At 36.9% G+C, this 26,779-nt stretch overlaps 1 protein-coding gene across 1 annotated transcript in view; it reads right to left on the bottom strand.

Moving 5' to 3' along the window:
• Positions 1-6,351: 6,351 nt before the first annotated feature.
• The window catches only part of LOC107082948 (zinc finger protein 385D-like), a 109,559-nt gene continuing 89,131 nt past the window's right edge, over positions 6,352-26,779 (bottom strand). The window contains exons 5-8 of the mRNA XM_015371848.1: positions 21,951-22,271; positions 18,228-18,409; positions 10,350-10,451; positions 6,352-7,386 (exon numbers count right to left, since the gene is read on the bottom strand). Coding sequence (XP_015227334.1) covers positions 7,147-7,386; positions 10,350-10,451; positions 18,228-18,409; positions 21,951-22,271 — 845 coding nt within the window. The 3' untranslated portion in view covers positions 6,352-7,146. The remainder of the gene's footprint in view (positions 7,387-10,349; positions 10,452-18,227; positions 18,410-21,950; positions 22,272-26,779) is intronic.

The following is a 26,779-nucleotide window of genomic DNA, read 5'->3' as shown; positions in this document are numbered from 1 at the left end:
GATGTCAAACTTCATCAGTCTATTTATGGGGAGCCTACAGGCATGCCCGGCAGATTTTGTTTTTACACAGAATATTTCAAGTAAACACGCCCCTGTTAGAATACATTTTTTTTGGTGACCTGAAAACTATGAAGGCCAAGATAAATAGAGCCTCGCCAAAGGATCTCCGCTCTTGAATTTTTTTTTTATATTTATTTATTCATTATTTTAGTTTGACACACATTAGAACAAACTACACTGTGTCTGATTAAGGTTTTATGCAATAAATCAACACAAACTGGTAAATATTTCAAGCTATGGTGTGTAATTTTCACTCGTCAATGGTCAGACTGCAGATTGCAGTGGCATGAACCGTTGCTCCCACTGCTTCTCCCCCTCCAACAATATAGAGGTAGTCATGGTAGAAAATGGCAACATGCTCATCACCTTTCTTGTCAAGTGATGATGGGCTCTGTTTACATAGCCTAACCTATGATTATTAGCTTATTAGTCTGTATAGGATTTAGATTTTATAAGCCAAGCACTCAACCTGAAAAAAGACAAAGAAAATTCTCATTTAGCGCAGTGATATATACGGACTAATTAACTGTAGTCTTTTAGTTTGAAAACGTGGTTGTGTTGGTTGGAAGCATATATATTCCCAATTTACAGAGTCCAAGCCTGGACTGTGGCATAGGAGTTATTAAACAAGGAAGAGGGAGAGGAAAGGGGCTAAGAGACGGTGGGCATACAGCCAGGGCCAGGTCTTAGTGGGATCACTGGAGCCGAGGGGGCAAGATTTTAAACTCCTTAAAGGAGCAGGAAAGAGCTAACAGAGGTATGCATCTAGAAAATGATTTTTGTGAATCCTCATTTAAAATATTTGATGTAAAGCTCTAAGCGCTACATGTTGTAAAGTTGATTTTGATGTTACTCTACACTTGCTCCCAGTCCCATAATGGCAATCTCTACAGTCTCTAGTTTTTCAGCTCTTTGCTGCTGTACCGCAAAGATGTCTGACTTTATACATGCAAGATCCAGTCCCATGTTATTATAAATAGCAACTTCTAAGGCAAAACAAAAATAATTATTGAGGTCTTAAGTTTATAACATACTTTGGTAAAATACATTATATTTCAAGGCTCAGAGCAGAGGACCCAGTATTCAGACAGACAGACAGTAAGATATTTCAAAGGGTGTGTATTTATAAACTACGAATCTGCAGTAAGCAGCTAGGGCGTCTAAGGCAGGAACCTCTGCAGGAGAAAGACACAGGTTAGTGAACATGTAGATCTAGTTAAGGATGATTACGAACGTGTGAGTCACTAACCTATTCCTAAAGTTTAGTCCATGCCAAGAGGAAGAGGTTGGTTCCAGCCGGAAGACTCACAACATGATTCATAGAACGCTGCCCAGAGAGTCCCAAACATTGAAGCCTTGAAGACTGCAGAACTGGCAGGAGATCAGATCCAAGCAGATTAAGGAAGGCAAGACAATCCAGAGGAGGAAGCCAGAGCCAGTGTCAAAGAGGTGCACAGGAGTCTGGGCCCGAAGATCAGAGATACGAAGAGGTAACAAGGGGAAATCCAGGTCTTTGTCAGGAAGTAGTTTTAGTTTTGGTCAACACGCTGAATCTGTCAGGAGTCCGAAGACAGGTCTGGCAAACAGATCAGAACGGGGACAGGCAGGCTCAGAATACCAGAGGCAGAACGGGTCAGGGTCAGGCAATCAGAACACAATTAGCTACGCTAGAGAACTCTCACCAAAGGCTTGAATAATCCGACTGGAGGCAGGCAGTTTAAATAGAGACTGGAGCAGGTGAAACAGATGAGCGCTAATGAGAAACTGGGTAGAGCTAGGCAGGAGGATAAAAAGAACAAATAACCCAGTCAGTCATCAGTGCCAAAATCATGACAGTATATGACATTTCTGTAAATTCTTGTAATTATAACACACTTGATCTTTAAACAGTAAAAATAAAAGAAATAACTCATGTTTTCTATTCTGAAAATGATGGCTTGATTTTTTTTTTTTTTATTTAGGGCCCTTAGTTTTTTTTTTTTTGTTGGGTTTTGCTGCAGTGCTGCAAGTAATTTCTTGGTTTAAATACTCTCCACCAAATGTTAACATTTAGAGGCTAACATATTTTGTTATCATTTATTCTTTGTCCAATAGCTTAAGCCTGCTAGTACTGGATGAATAGCATTTAAAAATAATCATCTATCCATCTTACACATACAAACTAACGCAAGAGTCTCCAGTCAAACTAAAGATCATGTTTTTGGACAGTGGGAGGAGGCCAGAGAACTTGGAAAGAACCCGCACAAGGCAACAGCACTACAAACTGTACCCCAAGAGTGAACATCAGCTTTAAATTCTTTATGCTGAGTTTAGACCGAACACATTTGGGTCATCAAAAAGGTGCCCAACATATTAACTTAGGTGCTTGGGGACTTTTAATTTAGACTTGTGTCATTCTCACTTCTACTTGTAGGAAGGCTTCATTGATTTGTTGATGTGAAGCGTCAAGCTTCCAAAGAATTTCAGAACGTAGGATGCTCTGGACGTGGATCAGGTGCTAAAAATGTCCGAACTCTCTGTGCCAGACACATAAAACATCTAGAGGCATGCTGCCCATGATTCTTAAAAACACTACAGGACCTTAGACAAAAAAGCAGAATTCCAAAAAATGTGTAGTTTAATATTAAAAATAATACCTGGGACATGTAGACAGCACTATAAGAGATACATTTATCCTGTTTATTAGTTTAAAAACAGTTGATTTAGGGGGTAATAAGCTTTTCAGAGTTTTGGGAAGAATTTTAAAAATAGTGTTTGACCCAAATGCAAAACTGGAAAAGAATATACTAATGGTGAAACATAATGGTGGCAGTATAAAGCTCTGTGATTGCTTTTCTTTAAATGGGGTTTGACCAAATGACCAAAAATCTTCAGTCTTCCTCTGCAAAGGAGAAGGTAAAGACCTTAAATCCTTTCCAATTTAACAGCATGCTGTAGTTTCTTTTTTTAAAACCATTTCACTATATCAATATTAACATAATTTTCTCCTTTTTGTGTATATATATATATAAAGTCATGATGCATTGGATCAAACTATGTTCACACTTTGAGGATAAAAACATATTACTCCAGGTGTAAGGATAAGAGGTTGCTTCTTCTCGTTTCTTCCTATTTTATCAGAGTTTTCCAGAATGTTTTAATCCTCAAGCAAACGGAAAATATAGGAATGCCTAAAATGGGATGTAAATAAGCTCATGTTCTACAGCAAAGCTAAAAATGAACACACTGCTAATTCTCACCGGGTGACAAATTAACATAAACACACATACAGTGTAGTTTATTTAAACTGAACACGTACACAGCTCTTCTACGGCAAACACTTAGAACACAAAATGTGTAATTATTCACAGCTGAAAATAAACCAAGTTCACTCTGGTTATGTTTGCTTAAAACTGTAGAGCAAATGCTAAATTATGCATTTGGGGCAACTTGGCTCCAGAAAACAGAACCTCACTCAGATTTATTAAGATCATGACTAAATAAAAACAGCCTCTTTGCAAACATTTGGACACATTAAATGTAAACCCTGTAAATATATAAAAGATTAATTTGAACTGTGAAATCAATCTGTATATTCATTTTAATTGTATGTATTTATTGCCTAATAGTTGTCAAGACATCTTAAGCCACAAAAAGCATCTGTATATTAGAGTGTAAGTTGCTTCTAATGCATGTTTTGGCAATGGATATTTTTATTTTGCATTACTGATATCACCCTATTAGTTTTGCACCACAACATTACTGGGCCAAGAAAAGTCAAGGGTTTAAGTTTGAGAGGATCATTTAATTGTAAGTTTACTCCAATCAATTTTCTGCCTTATTTTGAAAACCTGGCATCATCATCATCATCATTCAGCTGTTTCAAATTATTTAATTGATAGTAATCATATGTAAATGTCTAAATCTAAAAAAAATATGAATATATATTGTCATTATTCTTACATTTCACAAATAGAAATAACTTTGAATCTTAGCTGAACTTAATTCAAAATAAATAAATAAAAAAATCTCCTTTAATTAAGAATAGAAGAAAAGATACGTAATTTGTCCAATCCATCATATAAATGCATATATGAAGGGGGCCTGGTGTTGAGGCAATGTTCGCTGTTAACAGCTCTTTATCACAACTCAACACCAAACAGTCTTTACTTTTGGTTTCTTTAATAATGATTTAAACTTTTTCTATAACTATAAATATTCAAGGCTGACTACATTCCCAGGTCCACCATGCTCCATGAATGATAGAAGTAGACACCTCAAAGGATCAAAATGGTAACTTTGATATAATTCATTCAAGTTTTCGATTTTTCTACTCAAATCTTTTTTATTCCTCTATCCATCCACAGGTTATGTGAAACTGAGGTTAACTAGCAGCAATAGCCATCATGAAAATATTAAATCAACAGCAGATCATTTATTCGATCTCAAGTCTCCTCTTCATTATTTGTGGATATTCATGTTCTTTGGTGAAATCACCCAAGGAACAAACTTTATAAATGAATTTATTGCCAACTTAAGCTAACCCTTTTAACTCATTAAAAAGGGTACAAAAAAAAATCAAATCCAACTTAGACTAGAGCAATAAAAAACCTTTAACTGCTGGTGTTATTAAAGCAGTGAAAAAAAAACCTGCAGATTTGTTTCTGCTTTTGCTCCAACAGATGATTGTCATGGAACATAAAATTCAACCTGGACCCGTATGTATTTGTTCCATTCTTACATATTAAAGGAACCGTGATTTACTTTGCTGTTTATTTCCACTTCATATAAAGGCCGGTTTAGTGCTTGATGTATAGAATGAATAAATAATAAATAAATAAACAAACTCAACATGAGATAGGACTCAATAATCAATCAATCATTTAATCAATCAATCAATCAGAAGGTGTTTTCCTTTGGGTCTACAGAGACTTATAATTATATTCACAAATGCTTAACATTCCCAGGAATGGCTGATCATTTATAATCCTTTTATGAGTTCATAAACAAACCTAGAACACAAGCCCCGCCGGCCCTTAATTTCCCTAGTTAAGGACAATGATCGTAACACAACAATCCGACTGAGACTTTCCCTTGTTATGTTATTCACATAAGGCAAGTCCACCCAGAGCAATAATCCAAAATTTATCTGAACACCATTAAAAGGCAACTTATGACTTTTGAAATGTTGTAGTGACATCTGAATAAGCTGTTCTAGTATTACTTTAAACAGGATGCTTATGCTTAAAAAGTTTGCAGTGTGGTTGAAGAAACATTCTCTGCAATGAAGACTGGACTGAAGCTCCTCTGCAGGGATGGAAATATCCATAGTCCGTTATAGGAACAGCAGGGTAGCAGTTTTGTTACCAAGACTGGCACAACATCCTATTTGGTACATGTGGAAATATTTAAGGTGGTGGCACATTAATTAATTTGTCAGATTAAATAATACTACTTACACTTCAGCATTAGAATCAAGGTGTTACTTTATTGTATGCCTTGTACCATCTTCGTTGGTTGTACTGTTCTTTTTACATCTCTTTGCAGGTGATGAAGCAGACTGAAGATGTTTTATTATTATCTCCCTTTTATCTCCTCTTCCTTTCACCTTTTCTCCCTTTTCCCGTTTTTCCTTTCCTATTCTACTTACATTGCAGTATCCATATAATCTGTAAAACTCCCTGCATGATTATAATAAAGATATTTATATGCATTCATCAAGAGGAGCACTATGGCGATAGCCGTACTGCTCAACTTGTGAAAGTAAAATCTGTTGGGCTTTTTCTGGCACCAAGACAATTATTCTTATTGCCACATTGCCAGACAGGACAGTGTTTTAAAAAAAAAGGTGGTGGCACGTTGTTTTGAATAGTTCTAGTAAATGAATCATTATCTGCATTTATTCACACTACCCTTATTTAATCTTCAGCCCCTTTTCCCAGCTTTTATTGTCATTAAACTGTCAAGTACAGAGCAATGAAATTAACTCTCTGCATTTAACCCATCACCTTTGGAAGCAGTGAGCTGCCATTGTGCGCCGCATGAGAAGCGGTGTTGGGTTAAGGGTCTTTTGCTCAGGGACCCAGAGTGCCAGTTTGTGGGAGTGGGGCTAAAACTCAGAATCTTAGGATTCAAAGGTCAATGTCCTAACCACTAGGCTGCCACTCCCCGTAAAACCTTTTCATTAAGCCATTTTCTATTATTTAAGCAGGTTATATCTTTATGTATGATGAGCAAACGCTTATCATGAACGTAAATAAAAACAAAGAAGCAGTTTAAAGAAAATACTACCTCTACTGATTTCCCTTAAATTATAACAATTTAAACACAGAGGGACACCATTGGTAACAAATTAAGGTTCTTTTATTTGAAACTGTTCATCTTTAACACGACAATTAACACGACAAGCTTTTGTGATCCCTCTAGCCAGAGACAGTCTGTGACAATGGGTGCTGGGTAACAACTGGAATGGCTTATGATGGATAAAAATACCTCCCACGCTCACACAGATATAGACAACACTCTCTCAGACAAAGATTTGCAGAGACAATGCAAAAAAAAAAAAGAAAGAAAGAAAAACACGCTTTACGACACAGTAACCATCTAACACAGTCTAGCCATCTACTGTAGACATCAGAGAAAGAGCTTAAAGTGCATACAGGAACAGAGGAGGGCTTGTCCAGCTCTCAGTACCAGTAACAACCTGTTTAAATTATGAGTGACAATTTTTTTCTCCATGAGGGTAAAGACCTTAGTGCCATGCACTAGATCCCTACCCTAGTTTCAGCTCACACTGCCTGGAATCAGGATGTAATAACACTGCATAGTTCACAGGGTTAGTCTTATACATTATTGCAGTACGATGTAGTGTAGGTGCGGGCCAGTCCGTTGTGTGAGCCATGGCACAGACAGCTTGTTCATTCAGGATCAGAGAAATAAATCCAGCACAAGAAGCTCCCACTGCTCCGCCGCTTTAGATGAATAACCAAAATGAGGAGAAATTAGAGCTAAAGGTTCCAACATGGCATCAAGATGCATAGTAGGAGGCTGAAATGACTCCAGGTGATTTTGTCTTTGAGGTGCAGGAGGTCCACCTTATCAACGGGCTCAGTAAGGGGCAAAGAGGACTTGTGGGTGAGAGGTCCTGACAGGCCCGGGAGCCGGGCGGAACAGTGCAGCAGGGAGCGTCTGAGTCTGGAAGAGGGCAGGTCTGGGCGTTGGACTGGTGCCATGGTTTGTGCGATGTGTCAAAGAGCTTCCGATGGCAGCGGCAGCTACCGCGGCCAAGTGGGCAGGTAAGATCTGAGCTGAGAGCGGCCGACACTCCTTTCCTAAGATCAGCTTTATCTAGGAGTAAAAGACACAATATTTATTTAAGTTAATCAAATAACACAACTGTAAGTTATGAAGTAAGTGCATGTTAGTTTATTTTAAAGCAAATTATGAATATGAGGAAACGGTTTTGACATTTTGTGAAAACAGTCAAGCTACAAAGAAAGTCCCCCTTCTTTCAGTTCTAGGTTTGTAGATATAAAATTGCATTTCTTTATAAAATAATAACAACTTTTTAAATAAAGAAAGAAATTAGTTAAAAAGTCCATCACATATCAAACAGTACTGTAAGACATTAGTATTGATCAATGCTTAACTTCAATTTATAGATGAATCAATATTTATTTGCTTTAATATGAACATTTCTGGTGGCTTTTAGTTTTTCTCTGTAGCATAATCTAATGGCAAAACAGAACCACACCCTACAAAGCAAATTTAATCCCATCACTGATTTAATCTAAATTAAACAATAAAGGAAAAGCAGTTTTTTTCACACTCAGCTTCACAAAACTAGCTTTTTGAGCAAGTTTTCTCCACCACAACAACCAGTAGCCTGTAGGAAAACCTTTAGCAGCAATAAATCTCAGTTCTCCTTTCTTTTCAGTCATTGTTTTTTGGGCTGAGGGGGTTTTAGTTTATTGAGTCAAAGCTTTCCTTTTAGTTCTTGAAGTTTGCAGACCATTTCTGCACAGCTCTTCAATTTGACTTTGTCTTTCTTCTCAGAAATTCTATAGATATACTGTGTTTTGGGTCACTTTCCTGTTCGGGCCCCTGCTACAGACAGATGGACCCAAAATTGTCCCGAGATTACTGAAAGGAGCCCGGGTCGCTCTGTAGATTGTCTGTAGATAAATCGAAGCTGCATGCAGCCTTCCCTGCTGCTACCATCTCTGATCAGCAGACCTTGATAGATTAAGTTGGGCTATTGAGCTGCAAGATTCTCTTTAGGGTCGAGGTCTTCTCCAAACAAGAGTAGCTTTTTGAGGCCTATAAACTAAACTATAACTTTTAACATGCTGAATCCTGCGTGGTGTCCAACATGGAGCGTTTCTCTGAGCATTGCATAAGATTTTAAATAATGATTTTGAAGTTTAAAAGATCGGTATCCGATTACGTATTAATGGTAATAACATTTTAAAACAAAAATAAACTCATTCTTTAGCTTCTTTACTGTAAATGCTAATCAAAACAAATCCTTTTCTATAGTGGTGACATGATTATTATTAGTCAATAAACTGCATTAAGTAGCAGGCTCTTACTTTCCTTCTCAAAGTCTTTAAATAATTTTTTTGTATTTGTTCATACTTCATGATCTTGTTTTGTTTAAACCAAACAGTTTAGAGGTTTCTTTTTTTCCAGCTGAAGTTATTTTTAAATTGGATTTTTTTTTTCACTTTGAAAGAAACTATATTGTGAATTATGGGCAGCTTGGAAATAAACAGTACAAAAGAAATAAAGATTATAAATAAACATTATAGCCACTTTCCTAGCTGAAGATCCTGAATGCAAAACATTTTCATCCTAATACTTACATAAAGTGTCTAAAAACTGAAGGCTTAATCAGAGTTTAACCAAAACATCTAACTCAGGGACGTTAAAGAGACAATTATGTGGTATTATTAGCTATATTTGTGACACTGTTCCAGCTGCTCCCCAAGGAAGATCTAGAGCAGTCCTTTTCATGCTTAGTGTTACCATGTGATTTGTAATCTGTGCCTCAGGCGTGTAGAAAGCTTTTTTCCAACAGCTCTGCTTCTCTCTGACAGTTTAAGATAAATTGCTAATGTGAAAAAATCACCCAGATAAGATAAAAAAATTGGTTTACTGAATGTTTTTCTCCAAATATGACTTCGACCTTAAAAAAATGGCCAGTTTTTGTGTCATATGTCATGTAGTTTTAGCTTAAAGTAAAAATATGAAAATCCTCATGGGGTGTAAATGTCACCTAAGTTATCTAGCTTAATCTAGTGTATCAGTGATGAAAAGGCTGCATCCTCCCAGCATAGCAGCAGCCGTCACAGGTTATCAATAACCAACTCGTGCCTCAAAACCCAACGGGAAGCATTCCTTTCTCGGCGCTCATCAGAGGAGCTCCTCTCCGTTAACTCAGTCAATGATGGGTTTCAGAAAAAGCCATTTCCCCCTCACTGATAACCCTGCTGCTTGGTCTCTGCAAACAGTGGGTGTGATGAATGCCGTTTTCTTATGCTGTTTTGTAAGACTAAGCGCTCACCACATTAAACCCACATGGTTCTTTTACTTATCATACATGGCAATCAAAAATATTTTACAAGGCTTGTTTCAGCTCAACTGGCGCCGAAAAGAGATGTGGTTTGCTGCCAGGCTCCAGAAAGTTCAACAATGACTGCAGGTAAATAAAAAAGTTATTTCTGTTCTCTCTTTTGTTCTACGGTTTATCAGCTCGCCTGACTCTAATGTGAACCGCTTTGATGCCTCAAACCAAACGGCTCAAAATAAGTTAAAGCTGACATTTACAATCACCTCTAAACAGTAATCGACCCAAGCCTGCATTCCTCCTGCAGCGCGTTGGATCAGGCATGCCATTTCTGTCAATAAAATATCAAGATTTCAAATTAGACCGCAACGTTCCCGAGCGCAGACCTTTGATAAAACCTGGCTAGTAGGTGGTCCGCTTATAAAAGATGACATTTTACTGAGTCAGGTGCTGTCGGGTGGACCGAACGTGACTTGCCAAAGGCACCTTAATGGGAGATGTCCTAAAACCACTCATTTTTGTTTAAATTTTTTTTTTAAATCCTTCATTCCAATAACAATAAGGTTAAATCACATACAACTTTAGAAAGTAAAAGCATCTGGAAAAGGTTAGACAGTGAGCATTTGGAGAGAGAGATGAAACTACTGCTACTTGTGAACTGACAAGCCTGAGTGGCTGTGATTGTTGTGTTGACATCATGCTTTCGTGGCTGGAAAGATGATTGATGAGTGCAGAGACTCACCGGCTGTTTGGTCTGGCCTTTCTGGGGTTTACTGTAGGGACTGTATTTGGGCTTGGCAGGTTTACCTGCTGCTCGGTCTTTATGACGGCGACTGCTGATGTGCTAAAAAACACAAGAAAGAAAAGTTCCATTAAGGTGAATGAACTGATTTTAATGACATTACATTATATTGATACATTAATGAACATAAACTGTATTCTACCCATCAACACTCCTTCTTTTCATAATAGTCTCCGTTCTGAAGTAAATAGAAGTTAGAGATCGATTGTTGGCAGAAAATCTTAATGTGAGGTTTAGCTAAATCAAAACACATTTTCACCATCTAAATCTGAAACAAATCTGAATATAATTTTACAAAAATGTATTATTGATTACATCAATGCTTGTTTAGAATTTCTTTCTCAGCCTTATAAGATTAATGTCGCAGAGATACAGAACTTTACAAAAGCAGCAAATTCAAATTAGGTAAAAATATTTGTGAAAAGAAAAAAAAAAATGTAACCAATTTCCAGCTCAAGGACGTCAGGCGAGTAAAACACCAACAGCTAAGGAAACAAAGCTGATTGCTTTTGAAAGTCCAAAACTACTTTCCTCTACTTAATGGCTGGCTGTGTATCCACGGCAACAGTGTAAAAACCCAATGCAGAAGTCAGTATTGTTGGTAGCACCAGCAGGCGACCATCTTAATGAGTGCAAGAATAAAAATCAGACCTAATCATTGTTTTTAAGGAAGAAAGCTGAAATTTATCTCGGTGACAGCAGAAGAAAAAGAATTCAGTTTAAAGAACCATTTGCATGTTTTTATACACCGTCTACTTAAGAAAAGTTTGATATCCACAACACATGTAGACTTTCTCTTTAGGGTTTTTTTTATTGGAACATAATGAAAAGAAAGGTCTGTCAGAAAAGCAGTAAGAAATATATATATATATATATATATATATATATATATATATATATATATATATATATATATATATATATATATATATATATATATCCCTAGTACAGACAGTCTAAGCCTGTTCTAAATTCTTTACAGTTTCTTTTTTTTTGCTTTTGCGGTCACTCTGGGTGGATCTGACACATCCAGTGTTTCCTCTGATTTAAGTGCCTTTAGCACTGAATTTAAACATCTCTTGCTTCACTTTCTTTTTCCTCGAGTTCTGTTAAAGACATTCAGTGCAACCACAGTTTTATCTTTCCTTTTACACAAAAAACCTGAACATTTTCATTAGACAAATTCAATTTCACCTCACCATCAGTTCAGGATTTAAGGCTCAGGATGTGGTAGCGTGACCACTTCCACACTTAGAGCGGTGAATTTCTCATTACAGAACAACTTTAATCTTAAATGCATTAAAAATGAGTAAGATGTTTTATCACACTGGTAATAAGAAATAAAACTGACCATCTAAATGTGAGGCTCATGGAACCACATTTTAAAGAAAAAAACATTTAAGCTGTTCTGTTGGCTGGAGTCCTGTTTTTTTTTTTTTTTTTAAATCCTTTGGCAACATATGCAACTCTTCTCTTAAAAAACTGACCAGTTAAAACGTAAAATGCCTTGTTTTGGCAAATAAAAAGACAGCTTATAAAAAAACTATGAATTTTTTAAAAATAAAAATAAAGGACTAAAAATCACTTTAAATATCTAAGATAGAAAAACACAAAATTGAACTTAAGCTTTAAATACAAGCAGCTACATTTCGATCATATTTATATAAATCATGCACTTTATGATATACATTTAAGATCAGCTAAAATCTGTACATTTTCATTCCTTTGTCTGCACATCTAAAGTGAAAACAGATGTGATAGAGAAGCTCATCAGAGCAGACAGAGACAGCTGAAAATGAGTCCAAGTTAAAACCACCCCCCCTCCTTTGAATCCTGTCAGTGCGGTTCATAAACAAACGTTTTCGAGATGTGCTGTGTTGTTAAATATCTTATAATTTTAAGAAATATCCTACTCTGTAAATTTTATTTTGTTTCAGTAATATGACAGGCTTGTTAAAGAATAAGCAATCAAGAGGTCCATGGTCACGCAGTAATGCAAAGATGCAGAGATCTGCGTAAAAATAAAAACTAAATCAATCCGCTGGACAGAAAACTGGAATATTAGCATGACTGAATTCATTAAAGTCACTGACGAAAAAGTTAAAACATCCAAAAGTCCTTATTATTTTATTTTTTGCAAGCAATGTAGTGGATTTAGAAGAAGACTCTCTCTGGTCAGACGGGACCAGTTCTTAACTTTAGGCCAACATGAAAACAAGGGGAAAACTGACATTGTACGTACATCACCATTAATAAAGTTTACATCCCTAAAGCATGGTGGTGACATCATTATGCTATGAATACATTTCTTTAGCTGGTAGGGTAATCAAAAGACCCGTGGAGCTCAATATATCCCAATCCTGGAAAAAAAAAACATTACAAATGGAGCCAAAGCCTAAGAATGGGTGGAGGTTTTAGCTTAAAATAGGACCAATACATTCAACATAAGCCTTAGTTATAATGGAACAGTTTAGATAAACATGTCACTATATAGGGCGCTATGTTTATTAGTTTATGCCTCTTTAAATGAGTGTCCGAACATCTAGTGTATGAAAAAGTAGTCAACTCGAAATTTCCATCAATGCACCTTGAAAAGTAGTGATCATCCATGGTCACTAGACGGGCAGATTTATCTTAGAATGCTTTGTGAGCAGAACTCTTCTTGCAAAGCATCATGAGATTTTCTGTTACAGAGCAGGGGTTAGGGAGGATGCTATAATGTGTTAAAGGTATTTTGGAGGATTTTCACAGATTTTTAAAAAGACTCTCCATGCTTGTGAGAGCATGCACAAGCCCATTCTCCTCAAGCACGCTGTTTAAAAGTTGCTGTTCTCATAGCTGATACAAGCTTACTGTGTCCGAACGTCCACTAAAATCTTCAATCACTATATGGAGCGGGGACTTTATAGTGGATCTTACAGTTACTCTGTTAAATTATCGCACGGACATATCACTACTTTTTGCTCCCCATTGGTCACGTACTTCCTCCTCCACCACGTACCTGCACCATCTTTGTTATTAGTCACCGCTGTCGGGTAGCGACCGCCTATGGCGACAGCAGGCCGCTGTGATAGCAAATCCCATAATGCTTTGCGAGGAGAGCTCTCCACGCAAAGCATTCCAGGATATATCTGCCTCTTCTGACCTTTCTTTTCTTCTTTTCTTCTCATAAACTTCGTAGACACTTTTTCTCTTCCAACCCTTGCCATTTTCAAAGAACCACGGTGCCAAAAGTGAGCTTCAATGACTGTTTGAAACCATACCTCACCATAGATATATGCCTGAACCTGTGCATGCGCAGAAAAAGATAGCTAACATGTAGGACAGCCTTACACGAACATATCACCAGAATGATTGACAATTAGGAGGACCACTTATTTAGATGATCCACCCGGAAATAAAAGATCATCCTCTATACCTTTAAGATAGCTCAACCAAAGGGTAGACATATTTGTGTACATGTCTCTAAAATTAAAGTTTGCAAACTCTCTCCATGCAACCAGCCTGACCTTGAAAAATTTTTAATTGGAAATGGGTAAAAGTTTTAATCTGTAGATGTCGAAACCTTGTAGGGAACATAACTTGCTGTTTGGGAAAAGTGCTTCTAAAAAAAAAAAATGGAGAAGACGCACAGAAGGTCGATTTAAATGCACACCACACTCCTCAAATTTCTATTATCAAAACATTCAAAATCAGTGAATGTTTTCCAACCCTTAACTGTCCACCCAAAAAAAGTAAAAAAACAGGAAAAAAGTAAAGATTGATTAAAACATCTGTTAAACTTTTAATAAGTCATTTAGTCTTATTGTAGTCTAGACTCTTTTGATGTTAATTTAATGCATTAAAATAAATAATAAATCAAAAGCCGACAAGGCAATTATAATTACCATAGATTTTTTTTTCAAGATAGCTGTAGTCCATGTCACTCAAGAAGACATATTTTCTGGCTTACTGGTGAGCACCATTTCAGCTTTATGAGTGTGATTTAGGTCTCCTGTAGTTTGATTTAATGAGACATGTCTTTCTCATGTAAAAGAGAGAGAAGAATGTAATGTAATATGACAAACAACTGATGGAACCTGGTTTTCCACAGAACATCAAGGTGGTAAAAAAATTAAATTAAATAAATAAAATTGATAGTGGTTCCACTGCGATGCTAAAAAGATTATGGCCCATTGACAATGTGATATTGGTTTGGACCTGTGAAAAACAGCAACAACAATCTCTGCTCGTTATAAGTACATGTGAAAATTTGAAGGTCTATTTTTATAGAGAAACATCAACCCAATTAGATGGTTTAAGTTGTTTTATCTTAAGAACCAAAGAAGGTTTCGGTACAGCAGCTTCAAAAATATTGAGAGAGACAAAAAACGAAAAACAAACAAAAAAACATTGTTAACTAGAAAATACAATTTGGAAGTCTTTGAGGATGATAAATTAAGATACAGCTCTGGGGAGTAGAGACAGTCAGGAATATCAACAGTTTCTCACTTAATGACTTATCAAAACTTTTCTTTTGAAAGGGTGGATCTTGTGGATTTTCTTTAATCAACATAATGCATACAGGATTATATATAAACCTCTACAAATATCTGAAAAAACCACAACTAAATAAAACACATTAAACAGACAATAGTGGAGTTTACTAAAAAAATTGTGACAGTTATAACTCTAGAGCTTTACTGATGAAGCTAAAGGAGCCTCAGCAGACAGGATAGCTCTTGAGAAGAACACAGGAAAGTCTGGACTTTGGGAGAACGGGAGCACGCAGCATAAATATGGGTCAACTGGAACAGACTAGTGACGTCACCACACGTCTCGTCTGCAGCTGCATTTCACCTCCTGTTAATTGGTAATTGTCTGTAGATAATAATAAATTCTTACTTTTTTCATTTATTGGGGGAATAGTAATTAACAGAATCAGATAAACAGAAATCAAAGGGACATTTTGCCAAATAAAACCAAAAACTGGCCATCATAGCCAGCGGTACTTCACACACGGCTATGCTGAGAGAGGGCTGCTGCAGACGAGCTGGGATTAGACCTGGCTGCCGTTAGCCTCGGAGGTCCGCTGGTTGCCGCGGTCCTCTCAACTTCGGAATTTTTTTTTTCTTAAATTAAGCATTAAATCGTTAATTGGGCCATATAGTGACGCTTAAAAGTATAATATTCTCACCTCAAATGATTTCAAAACGTACTTTTATTGAACAACTGCAACAGAAAAGATTCATTTTAACTTAATACTCTGAGCTCTGTGAGCTCTCCACTGGAAGCTGCTGCTGCTGCTGCAGTGCATGCTGGGACAGCTGTCAATCTCAAGAACGGACAAGTCTGCTCTGATGCATACTCGGTAAATAGGGAGGGGCGAGAACAGCATCCGAGGACTTTGTCCATTTTCGGTCTGCTGTTCTTGTGAATTGGATGATGACGTTTCACAAGTACACAAGCACATGACAACGCACAAGTATACATATTGAGAAACGGCTCTGGACTACTTTCCTCATCCTTTAACCTGTACCTGCCATGAAAAATGGAGGATTTGGAAAAGTTCACAACCCGGGGAAAGACTTTTGACCTAAGATCGAAATCTTTATGATCCAGACCAGACAGTCTTCTGTTGCTGTTAGCAATGCTTACAGAGCTTATCACTAAGGAATGTTTGGAAACAGTTCCCAAGCATTTCCCTAAAATATGCTAATAACTCAGGAAATTCATTGACAAATAATGTAAATGGCATCATTATTTCTTCTTGGCTAAATGTGATAGCAGTGTACTATTTTGTTGAAGTCTGGTACACACATTCCCATACAGTACTGGTTATAGCAGCTTTTTCAGAGCAGTTTGCTAATATAGACCCCACTTAAAGGGCTGTGTATACTCCCACAGCAGTGTGTTGCAGTTAGCTTGTCACAGGAATAACACATATTTCCTGTTTGACTGTGAGACCATGCTGGAAAGAAATATCAGCTATGCTGTTGCCATCAGCACCTTGTTTATAGATGTTCGAGATCGGCGTTTTTTTCAGCGTAGTCGTGTTTCTCTGACTGTGACTGGCTGGATGTGCTCTCTTCATCCTCTGACATGGGAGCTGGCTCGGAGCTTGTCTGCCTGGCTGTATGTTTCCTGGACGGGGCCGCCTTTTACAGTTGCCTTTTGTATCTGCTTCTGTCCCCTTGAACCCCAGTCAGCCTCAGCAGATGGCCGCTCACACTGAGCCTGGTTCTGCTGGAGGTTTCTTACTGTTAAAAGGGAGTTTTTCCTCTCCACTGTCGCTACAAGCATGCTTAGTGTGAGGGATTGCATTCAAGTCAATGAGCCAATGCAATCAACTGGTTTTCCTTAGATAGAAAACTTTGAATCAATTTGACTGTATGATCTAGTGAAATGAAAAGAGCCTTGAGTTGACATGTGTTGTGAATTGGCGCTATATAAATACTGAATTGAAAAGAACTGAATTGAAATGAATATTTTTGATATATGCCCAATTTTGAAGCATGGGCTGCATTGTTATTCCACGCCACAAGGCAAGAGGGACAATCACCAACTAGCAAGGATTGTGGGGGTCCATGTGTCGGTTTGACAAGCTTGTTTGCCGTCTTCAACCCCTCATCCAATGCCGGATGACATACAGTTTGTCCGTGAGTGTTACTGAAAGACTGGCCATGGCACTGCGTGTTTTGGCTTCGTGTGTAAAGCAACAGATTGTTGCAAAGAACTACAAACTAGTGTCCTATACGGTGTCTAGGATAGTGTCCAAGGTGTGCCAGGTGTTGCGGACGACACTACAGCCAGAATGTCTGCCATTTCCAAAGAGGTATAGTGTAGAGCGGATGCAGAATGGACCAATCAGAGGCCTCTCCTTCCTTCGACTTTATCTGCGGTCACCTACAATTTTGGGGAGGTGCACCAGAGTGTCTGCAGAAGGAGGGGGGCATATCTGTGTTGACTGCGACACACACGCAGACGAACTGCTTTCTGAGCATAAGCCAGGCCTAAGGGGGAAGACCTAAAAGTAGTAATTTTATTGCTAGTCTTGAACTCTGTATTTAGATATAGCAGCTTTCTCAAGTCAAAATTAATTTGATATTTTGAATTTTGTAAATAAATATACAACCAAAAACTATAGTTAAATGCAACTAAAAAAAGCAACGGTAAGTGTTTCAAAAACAACTGAGATCAAAGTACCCTCTGAAAATATGCAAACAAAGACTGTAGTTGCTTGCAGCAGAACACACAGGAAACCCGACAATGAAACGTAGCAGTGCACTTTACAGACTGTTACTTAAAGGTTACAAGAAAATCTGTCTGATAGAAAGGAAATCAGATGAAAATTAGGACCAGTAAAAGATTAGTGCTGTATGACAGGAAACTAACATGAGGATATTATTTTTTTCCAACAAATCTCATCATTGAATGCTTTCAGTATTCAATGATGTAATTGGCATTAAGAATGGAGCTTTGCTTTGATTTACTATTTCCTTCCTTATTCTCCTCCTGCTGATGTAAAAGCACACATGAGGGTTTCCCACAGTCCCCAAACAGTTAGTTCATAGGATATATTTCAACATGTTTTTTAAGTGCAAATCATTTACAAGTGCTGAATTCCACTTAAAATATGCTGGATCATTTTCCTCTTGGCTCACACAGGCACACATGAGGCATTTTTTCCTCCTCCTGGAGGAGTACATTGTTTACCCAAAATAACAAAATTTTTATTTTTTTTTCTATAATGTAATTAACATTTTTTCCCATTATTGGAAATGAAAACCTTCTCCAATAGAAATCCATTTCCCAGTTCATACAGAGCCAGGGTATTACCTGCTTTAGCTGAGTCTCTGAGTTGACATGCACATCACACGTCTCACAGTAAAAGGTTTTGTTCTGCAGGCCCGTTGATGATTTGGAGGATGAAGCCAATTTGCTTTTGACTCCCGGTCGAGGAAAAGACTTGATGGAGCCCACGCCGCTCCGGGCCTCGAGCATCGTCTTGTGCTTCGTACCTGCAGGTCAGAACAGGAAATTAGATGTGTCAGGACATGATTGTCACCCCTGGAGAGACAGCCTGAGGGAAAGTTGAAATGAAGGGGTTGTAACTTGTGATTCCTGAAATATGAGAAGCAGGGTTGAAGGGTCAGCTTGTAAATTATTCCAAAACATCCCTGATCAAAGACTGCGCAGAAGACTGTAAAACCCACTGGTTTTAGTAACACATTTGACCTTTGAGTTCTCTTTGAATCACAAGAGCCTTTTTCTAAACCACAAGGTACTGTAAGATGGTTGGAGGAATATTTTCATGGTTTTTAAAGTTTTTATTTCCAATGAAATAAGGAACATCTGAAACATGCAGCTCTGAAGCCTAAGCCATCTCAACCTTAGCCAAAAATAGCATAAAAGTGAGTAATTCTCATTAAATGGTGCCAAAAGAAACTAGTATTGTAAATAGTTCACCTTTCTAGTCTTATGAGTCAAAAATTTCCATAACAAATAAAATACTACAGCTACTATTAATGGATCTACATTGGGTTTCAGTTGTGTTTCAACAACCTGTTTTACTAAAGGAATTTATTGCATTTGTAAACACTAATTGGAAGTAAACAGAATCTGGCGTTCTGTCAGGCTGGCTATACTTAAAGCGAACTGGGTCATTAAGTTCTAAAAAAAAAACAGACCACGTTAATGAAAAATGTATAAAAGAGGATGAAAACTAATTAAGTTTTTCATATACAGTTACTAAGAAATATCCACTGTAAGTGGTAATTACAATGCAAAACAAAAAACAAGATGAATAGAAGTTGTAAAGTTTTTAAGATGGGTATGGTTTTACCCTTCATTATTACTAATTTGAAAATGGTTGTATGCAAATTTTCTGAGGCCATATATGATGCAAGAAAAGTTCCCTTTAAGGTTCGTAGAATACGGTGCGCATATGATCATCATGATCAAGTTTACTGTATGGCCAGTTGCTGAGGAGGCAGCCGTCTTAATGACTGAGAGTAAATCAAGTATGGTGTGCTTTGGGACAGAGGCTGGGCAGCAGAACACGGCCGGGATCTGACCTGAAGGGGTTTGTCTCATCGATAATGGGGTAGGTTATGCACAGCTGCAAGCCTGCTAATGAAATGCACATTCAGAATGTTCTTCCGTGCTCTCATAGTTAGAATTTAAGCTCAGCTTTTAGCAATATCCTTTCAGACATTCTTTAAAACAAGTTGTTAAACCTGAGACTTTACGCCACCATATGCCTCGGAACTAAAGACTTAACTAAAAACACAAGTTTCTGGCACAACTTCACCGACTCCCCCAAGTACATGAAGATGGTCAAAAACAGTATATGTTGATGTTGAGAATCAAGCAATTTTTGAAAAATTGAAAAACTAGCATGTTTCAGCTTAAATAGCCTTGATTAAGGTCACAAATCAGCATATAACATTGTGTCCTAGTACTTCATGTTTTGCTGGAGTTTTCAATTCACCAAAATAAGAGCGATAAAGTCCTTCAGGGCTATGTATTAACCCCATTGCTTTTAACTACTCTACAACAGACTGTACCAAGACCCACCAAAGCAAGACGATTATTAAATTAGCAGAAGATGCCGCTGTAGATGGCTTCATTTGAAAGGGTGAGGAGATGCAGTTTAATTACAAAACCAAGAAACACACCCTGTCATGTTTAATCTATTGATTTTTAGCATCCATTCATTCTTGCAGATTTCGTGTCTTTCTTAGCCTAGTGCCTAGTGGTGTTTGTTCAACAGTATTTAATTGGACTCCCCTCTTCAAGCTTCTTGGGTTCATTTATTTATCTTCCAATGTTTGGAAACACCTCTGCATCACAAAAAAATTACAATTCTGAAATTACAATTTACATGAGGGTGATATAAAATGTAAGAGCAAGATATATAGTTTACTTTCCCTATATTTTCTATATACGACCAGCATAACGAGCTACATTCAGCACCTGTGCAGCAGGAGTTCAATTTCAACACTGCCAAAGTTTCTCAGCCATAGAAAAAACAGGACAGATTCTTTCTGAATATGTTTCAAATGCTAAAAGAAAAAGATGGGTTAAAGGAATAAAAGATCTATAAGAAAATCCCCTTTTGTTGAATATAAAACAATCCATTTCACTGTTCCAATCGTGTTGCTTTCTGCTCCAGTAGGTGTTACTATAAATGTTTCTTCAAACTGTTGCAGTTTTTATTTTCTGTGTAGGAGTTTTTTGACAATCATGCTGTGAGTCCTGTTGATAAAAAAAGTTGTCTTTTTTTTTCTTTTTACTTTGAAGAATTTCTTATTTATGAAAAAATCAACACTCTATGTTGGGGGAAGTAAAAAGGAAGAGTGACTCATTCTGATACAGTCGTTTTTTACCATTATTTAACCATAAGCAATTCTCACAGGAACAATCTTCAAAACAAACATCTGGTGACTTTTTATTTTAGGGAACACAAATTAATAATTGATGAGCTGCCAGTTAATGTACGTTAATGATCATAACATATTGCTTCTTAATTACCGATTTGTAATGCCTTTTTTTAACCTGAACAAATTCTAACATTAATAGACCATAAATTAAGAGCTCTATCAAAACAGCCAACTAACTATGTAAAGATTGTATATTAGCACTGATCTTAATATGCTCTAATCAATATGTGGCTCGTTAAGTATGATTTGTTCTGCTTTAATAGCATGAAAAGGGATAATAGTATAACTATGTAACCACATACAATAATACAAGTTTTAATATAGCCAAAAAAACAACCAATCAACTACCCTGTTAGTGAGAAAACACATTTTAAAGTGAGGTTTTGCTGATAACTAATTATTAGCTTTTACACAAGTATAAATTCAGACAAGAATAAAAGTGTTTCAGCAAGTTTATGTATCTAATTTTGTAAATTGTGGCTTAAAAATGGGTCCAACTCAAAGCACAGATGTCTTTGCTGTTTAGTTACAAAATATACATTCAAGCTGCACAAAACAAGCAATGTAAAAAAAGTTGTACTTCTCCTGGGATATTTATTGCAGTGACTACTGTATACCAATATTTGCATTGAAAGCAGAACAGTTTGTAGCTCTGTAGGAACTTTCTCCTTCATACCTCATAACAGTATGAAATGGAGTGAAACTGGTATTTTAAAATTAAAAACAAAAAAAAAGCCTTCTTTGGGTACAGTTGGTTTCTAGGACATTTCTAAGGTAAAAAAAAACAAAAAAAACACTCCATTTAGTCAAAAATAAATGAATGCATCATTGTGGTTGACCTTAGAACAGAAAAGCATTGAAACATTTTTTTAAGTTTCATTCCTGGACTGCAATTTTATTTATTTATTTACTTATTTATGGTATGGTAGTCTTAGTCTAACTTGCTAAGGAAACAAGTTCTTTAAGATAAAGTGTTACTAAACATCCATATTAGAACTGTTTTGGTTTTTCTTTCTCCCTTGAAGCCTGATATCATTACCACTACATAGTGAAAAAGATGTACAGTAACTCATACTGGAGATCAAGTGGCTCCTATATTTATTACATTGTTTCTTACCACTGTTGTGAGCTTCCAGCTGTGATGCCGAGTTAACTGCCACTTTGCAGAGCGAGCAGTAAAGAAGGCGCCGGGCTTTCTCCTCCTCTGTCTCTGTGTCGGTCTCCATTTCAGCTTCGGCCTCATGGTCCACATCTGTTTCTGAGGGGGAATTTGTCTTTGACAGTTTCTCCTCTCCATGTGAAGCCAAGGTAGTCTCGGAGGCTACTGTATCACCTGGAGTCTTCAGAGAGCATAACGGTTCAGGTGTGGAAACAGCTGGGGCCGCCACAGGGTCTGCTTGTTTGATCAGGGAGGATACTACAAAGCCAGAGGTGATATCTGTGAAAAACAGAATTGAAAATTATCTTTAGTTTATTGTAGTCATACCAGAACAGTGGTGTCCCTGTTTATCTTTAAGAAAATCTTGAAGAATGGTCCCAGAACAAAAGAAAAATACCTTAAAAACACATTGGTTGAAAGCAGATACTGTAAGAGAATGACATTATCCCTAGCCAGTTAAATCCTGTAAAAACTTGGGCTGAAAGGTCTGTACATTTTTTTTATATATGGAAACTGATTGCTCTCCTACATCCACCTATTACACAACCAATCAGCTTTGAACCACACCTCTATGAAAGCTAATCGGCATCCAAGGTTCATCTTAAAAGGGCCCCGTTCGGCACTTTTTTTGTTTCTTGTTGGGCGGGGGTTGTTTTGGTTTTTTGCGTTCTTTCGGTTGCCCCGTTTTCACTCCTTTTCCGGCCCTTCTTAACCCCTGTTGGTTAAACTTTTTTCGTTTTCTTTCTTCCGGACTTTTTCTTGCTTTTGGGTTTTCTTTTCACCTGGCCTTTTTAGGCTTTTTTTTGCCGGGTTTTTTGCCCAAGGGGGGGTTTTTCTTTTCCCTTTTGGTTTCTTGCTTGTTCTTCTTTTTTCAGCTTTTTTTTTCCAACTTGGCTTTCCTTTTTTCGGTTCCTGGGTTGAGGTTTTGTTTTCGGTTTTTTCATTTCTTTGGTTTTCCCCTTAAGGTTCGGCAGCCGTCTTTCTAACTATCAGTCTACAGACTGACCAACTTCATCTGTCTCCACTCCACCACCAGTTTCAGGCCTGGGGGGGAAACAGCCCTATTCTTTGCTCCTGTTCATGTATATCTATCAAAATTCAGCGCTATGTTTCCTGCCGAGGTCTAAGCGCCAAAGACCAAGTTTCTTCTAATTGTCCTTTCTCTTCGTGATAGTTTTTCAGATTGAAATATATACATATACATGTGAATGCACTATATCCTCCTTTTGGCACCTTTTTTTGACTATTGAGCTGATGTAACAAGTTAATTTCTCCACTGTGAGATCAATAATGTCAAACAATTTTAATGTGGATCTTGTGTTCCACCTTTATTACCTAATGGTACTTTAGCAGCAGCTTCTAGCAAGCAGTGGTTCCTGCAGGGACCAGGAGCCCAGGACACATTCCCTTTTCTCTTCACATTTAAATTATTTGATAAACCAGTACAATAAAATAATCACTCTAGTCTTGTCTCTGTCAATTTGTTTTGTGTTAGGGCCGACAATAACAGATCCATCAGCAGGGGAAAAGCTATTTCTCAAAATAACATATAAAGCCAGATTACCGTTTGCATTTGCACCTTGGACAAAGGGCTTAACTGTTGGAGATATGTATAATGGTATAAAAAAAGCAGGCATTTTAGGTTACTGTGACGACCATAACAACTGGAGAAAAAGTGAGAACAACACCCAGTTTTCAAGTATAGAGGTGGCAGCATCATGTTGTGTAAATATTTTGCTGCAAGAGGAAAGGGACATTGAAGCAACATCTCAGGACATCAGTGAGTTAAAGCTTAGGCCATAATGAGACTACCAAAAGGACAATTTAGACATACACTCATATTAATTACAAAATAGCTTAAGTACAACGCAGACAATAAGGTAGAGCAACCGCCATGAAAACTGAAAGGTAGTGCGAGAGCATGGAGGCCTATAAACTGACTCAGTAACACCTGTTCTATTCTTTAAATCAAATTTGAAAAGTCTCTTTAAAACTAAACCCAACCACATTTGATAAAGTATGGACGGATAAATAAAGTAATATTCAATTTATACTGATCCAAACAAGAAGCAATGTATGAATAAAACCTTTTTTTTTTTAGTTATTTATATGAAAAGTTAAATCGACAGTTTATATTTATAAAGTAAAGCTCTAAATTTGGATTTCTAATTTGGTAGTAGTGTAGTAGAAACAAAGACAGCAGTGGATCAATGTATTTGTCTCACAAAACAACACCAGAAGTCAGACTATTGAATACATCAGAACTGCTGCAATGTTCACAAAAATGAAATTTCTCCTTACTGGCAGCGGCTGATCGATGCCAACCCCTCCGAGTTCTCCGCACTGCAGCGTCACGCAATGAAGATCCGCGAGCCCGGAGAGCAAATCAATAGTGAATTATGTCATGCTGGTTTTGTGCACCATTATATATGGTTCTTATTTTTCCCCAACAGATGTGTCAGTAGTTGGTGCCACGGCACCCTGTAAACCTGATATTAACAAAGAACGCCACGGTCAAAGCAATATGTCAGAATGAAGGTGGAAGTTCTGAATATAGTTTTAGAGAATAGAAATAGTTTATATAAAATTTGTTTTTTAGTGATATCGCTCCTGCACTGAGTGGCTGAATGAACACCTAATAAATGTATGGAAATGTATACACTAAGATATTTACTTTTACTATCTCAGTGTTTGCGAGCATCCAACCCATTAACTGCTCAAAATGGCTTTGAGGCACATTTTTACTTATAATACCCTCCTTTTACACCTGACTGACTTCGGCTATAAAATTTGCAGCCCTATCATAAAACCCACTGCAGCCTTTGAATGCAGATCTTTGCAGCAATGAACAAGAGCCAGCAGAGTATGAATATACATGGACTGGTGGGCTATTTCAAAATTCAATGAGGCTGTGGTTTATGATGGAAAAAATATGCAATAAAGTTGAACATATATTGAGAAACACCCCATTTTACACCACTGAGTAACACACTGTGGTCTGGAGTGTCATTTTGTGTTTTTCACACTTTATGACACCTCAGGTTGTTTTTCAGATGGCAAACTTTAGTTTGACAATAAAATGATCAAAATCAAATCTTCATGCAAGACTGGAAACCATCCGCACTGGTCTGTTCCTCTCCATTAGCAATAAAAATCTACCACCTCCTACAAACACTAAACAAAACAGCATGACACTTGCTCTTTCTTGTTAAACCGTATGCCTCACATAAGGCTAGAAAACACTGTATCTCCCCTCTTTCCTGTGTTTCACACCAAGTTGTGATTTTAGTTCCTCTCGTCCCACAGTTAATGAAGCCTTCTTAAATTATATTTTCAATGTTTCAAGATGGAATTTCAATCTTTTTTTGCTGTAGTTTCCAAAAAATATATAATATTTTGATATATTGATATTTCATATCATATTTTCATCTTTGTTGAAGACTAGAAATTCAAAAAATAACTCAAGAGACAGGCTTATATCTTTTCCAAAATTGTGTCATACAAAGTCTTCCCACTTCATTACATTTTAATGAAGGGAAGTAATCATAAAAACTGTATTGTCACGCTAAAATAATAAAATAAAAAGCATGTTACACTGCCATAATCTAAAGATGGTAAAGGATGGTTTTTCACAAAAGTTATGACGTTTGTTCCAATTTGAACTCATTTGTGTTTAAATTTGTACCAGATGTTGTTTTAAGGGTTTGGAACATGACTCTGTATTAAAAAGGAAGGACTTCAGCCAAGTAAAGGTCTATAAACGTAACCTGGGAAACCTCCTGAATTAATGGAAAAAGCAGGATTAGTAATTTTACTCGCCAATAAAAACAAACGGAGAGTATTGATCATTAAGCTTGTCCAACTGAAAATTTCCCTTGACATTGAGGGTTGCTGTCACTGCTTAAAATACAGAACCTTTAAAATATTCTTTTCTTGAACTTTTCCACATTGTTTTGAAAGTAGAAGTGAGTAGAGTATCCAAAGATTGTGCTCAAGTTAGCATAGATTTTAACTAAAGTAAAAGGGAGACATCCAAGAAATGACTAAAGAGTCAAATGTATTTGGTATAAAGGCCACTCAAGAACTGAGTAACTGCTCTACTTGCTATCTGTCTCCATAACATCTGATTTAATAACTAAAAATGATGTAAATATACACAACAAACCTATAAGCAAATTTGGGTGTTTAAAAGAATTAAATAAAAACTGAAATATCATGTAGAAAAATTAGACAAAAACAATACAGGTGGAAGAAACACTGTTCATAATATATTTACAATATTTTTTACTCTAAAACATATGCATGCAATACTTACAGTAGGTTATATATGTAGGTTATGACAGGGCAAGTTACTTCCAGTAACAAGATACAGTAAAAGGATTTAATGGAAGACAAGAGTGGGATTTAAAATGTTTTCTTTTTCCTACTCCTTTGGAGCTAAATGAATTGCATTACATATGTCCTGGATGCATATCATTTTATTGGCATGCTCAAAATGAACACAACGATATAATAGAATAAAACAAAGCAGCTGGAAAACAGAAAAGAAGTCTAACCTAATCATAAACAGTAGGCGTATATCTCTCTGGGTCATTTTTAGTTAAAACAAGCTAAGTTAAAACAACATGCTGATTTTTGCAGTTTCTGTCTTAGTCAGGTAAATAAAATACTGCCTTCTTTTTGCACATCTCTGGTGTTGCTGCTATTTTCCTATATCACTGCAGTAAAAATGTCCACAGCTGTACAGTATATTGATAATTTATTCTTCAGATGACTGCACAGAATAT

Source organism: Cyprinodon variegatus, unplaced genomic scaffold, assembly GCF_000732505.1.
Source record: "Cyprinodon variegatus isolate N-32 unplaced genomic scaffold, C_variegatus-1.0 Scaffold66, whole genome shotgun sequence".
NCBI classification, from domain to species: Eukaryota; Metazoa; Chordata; class Actinopteri; order Cyprinodontiformes; family Cyprinodontidae; genus Cyprinodon; species Cyprinodon variegatus.
Note: the sequence above shows the minus strand (reverse complement) of the source record. Positions and strands in the feature narration are given on the sequence as shown.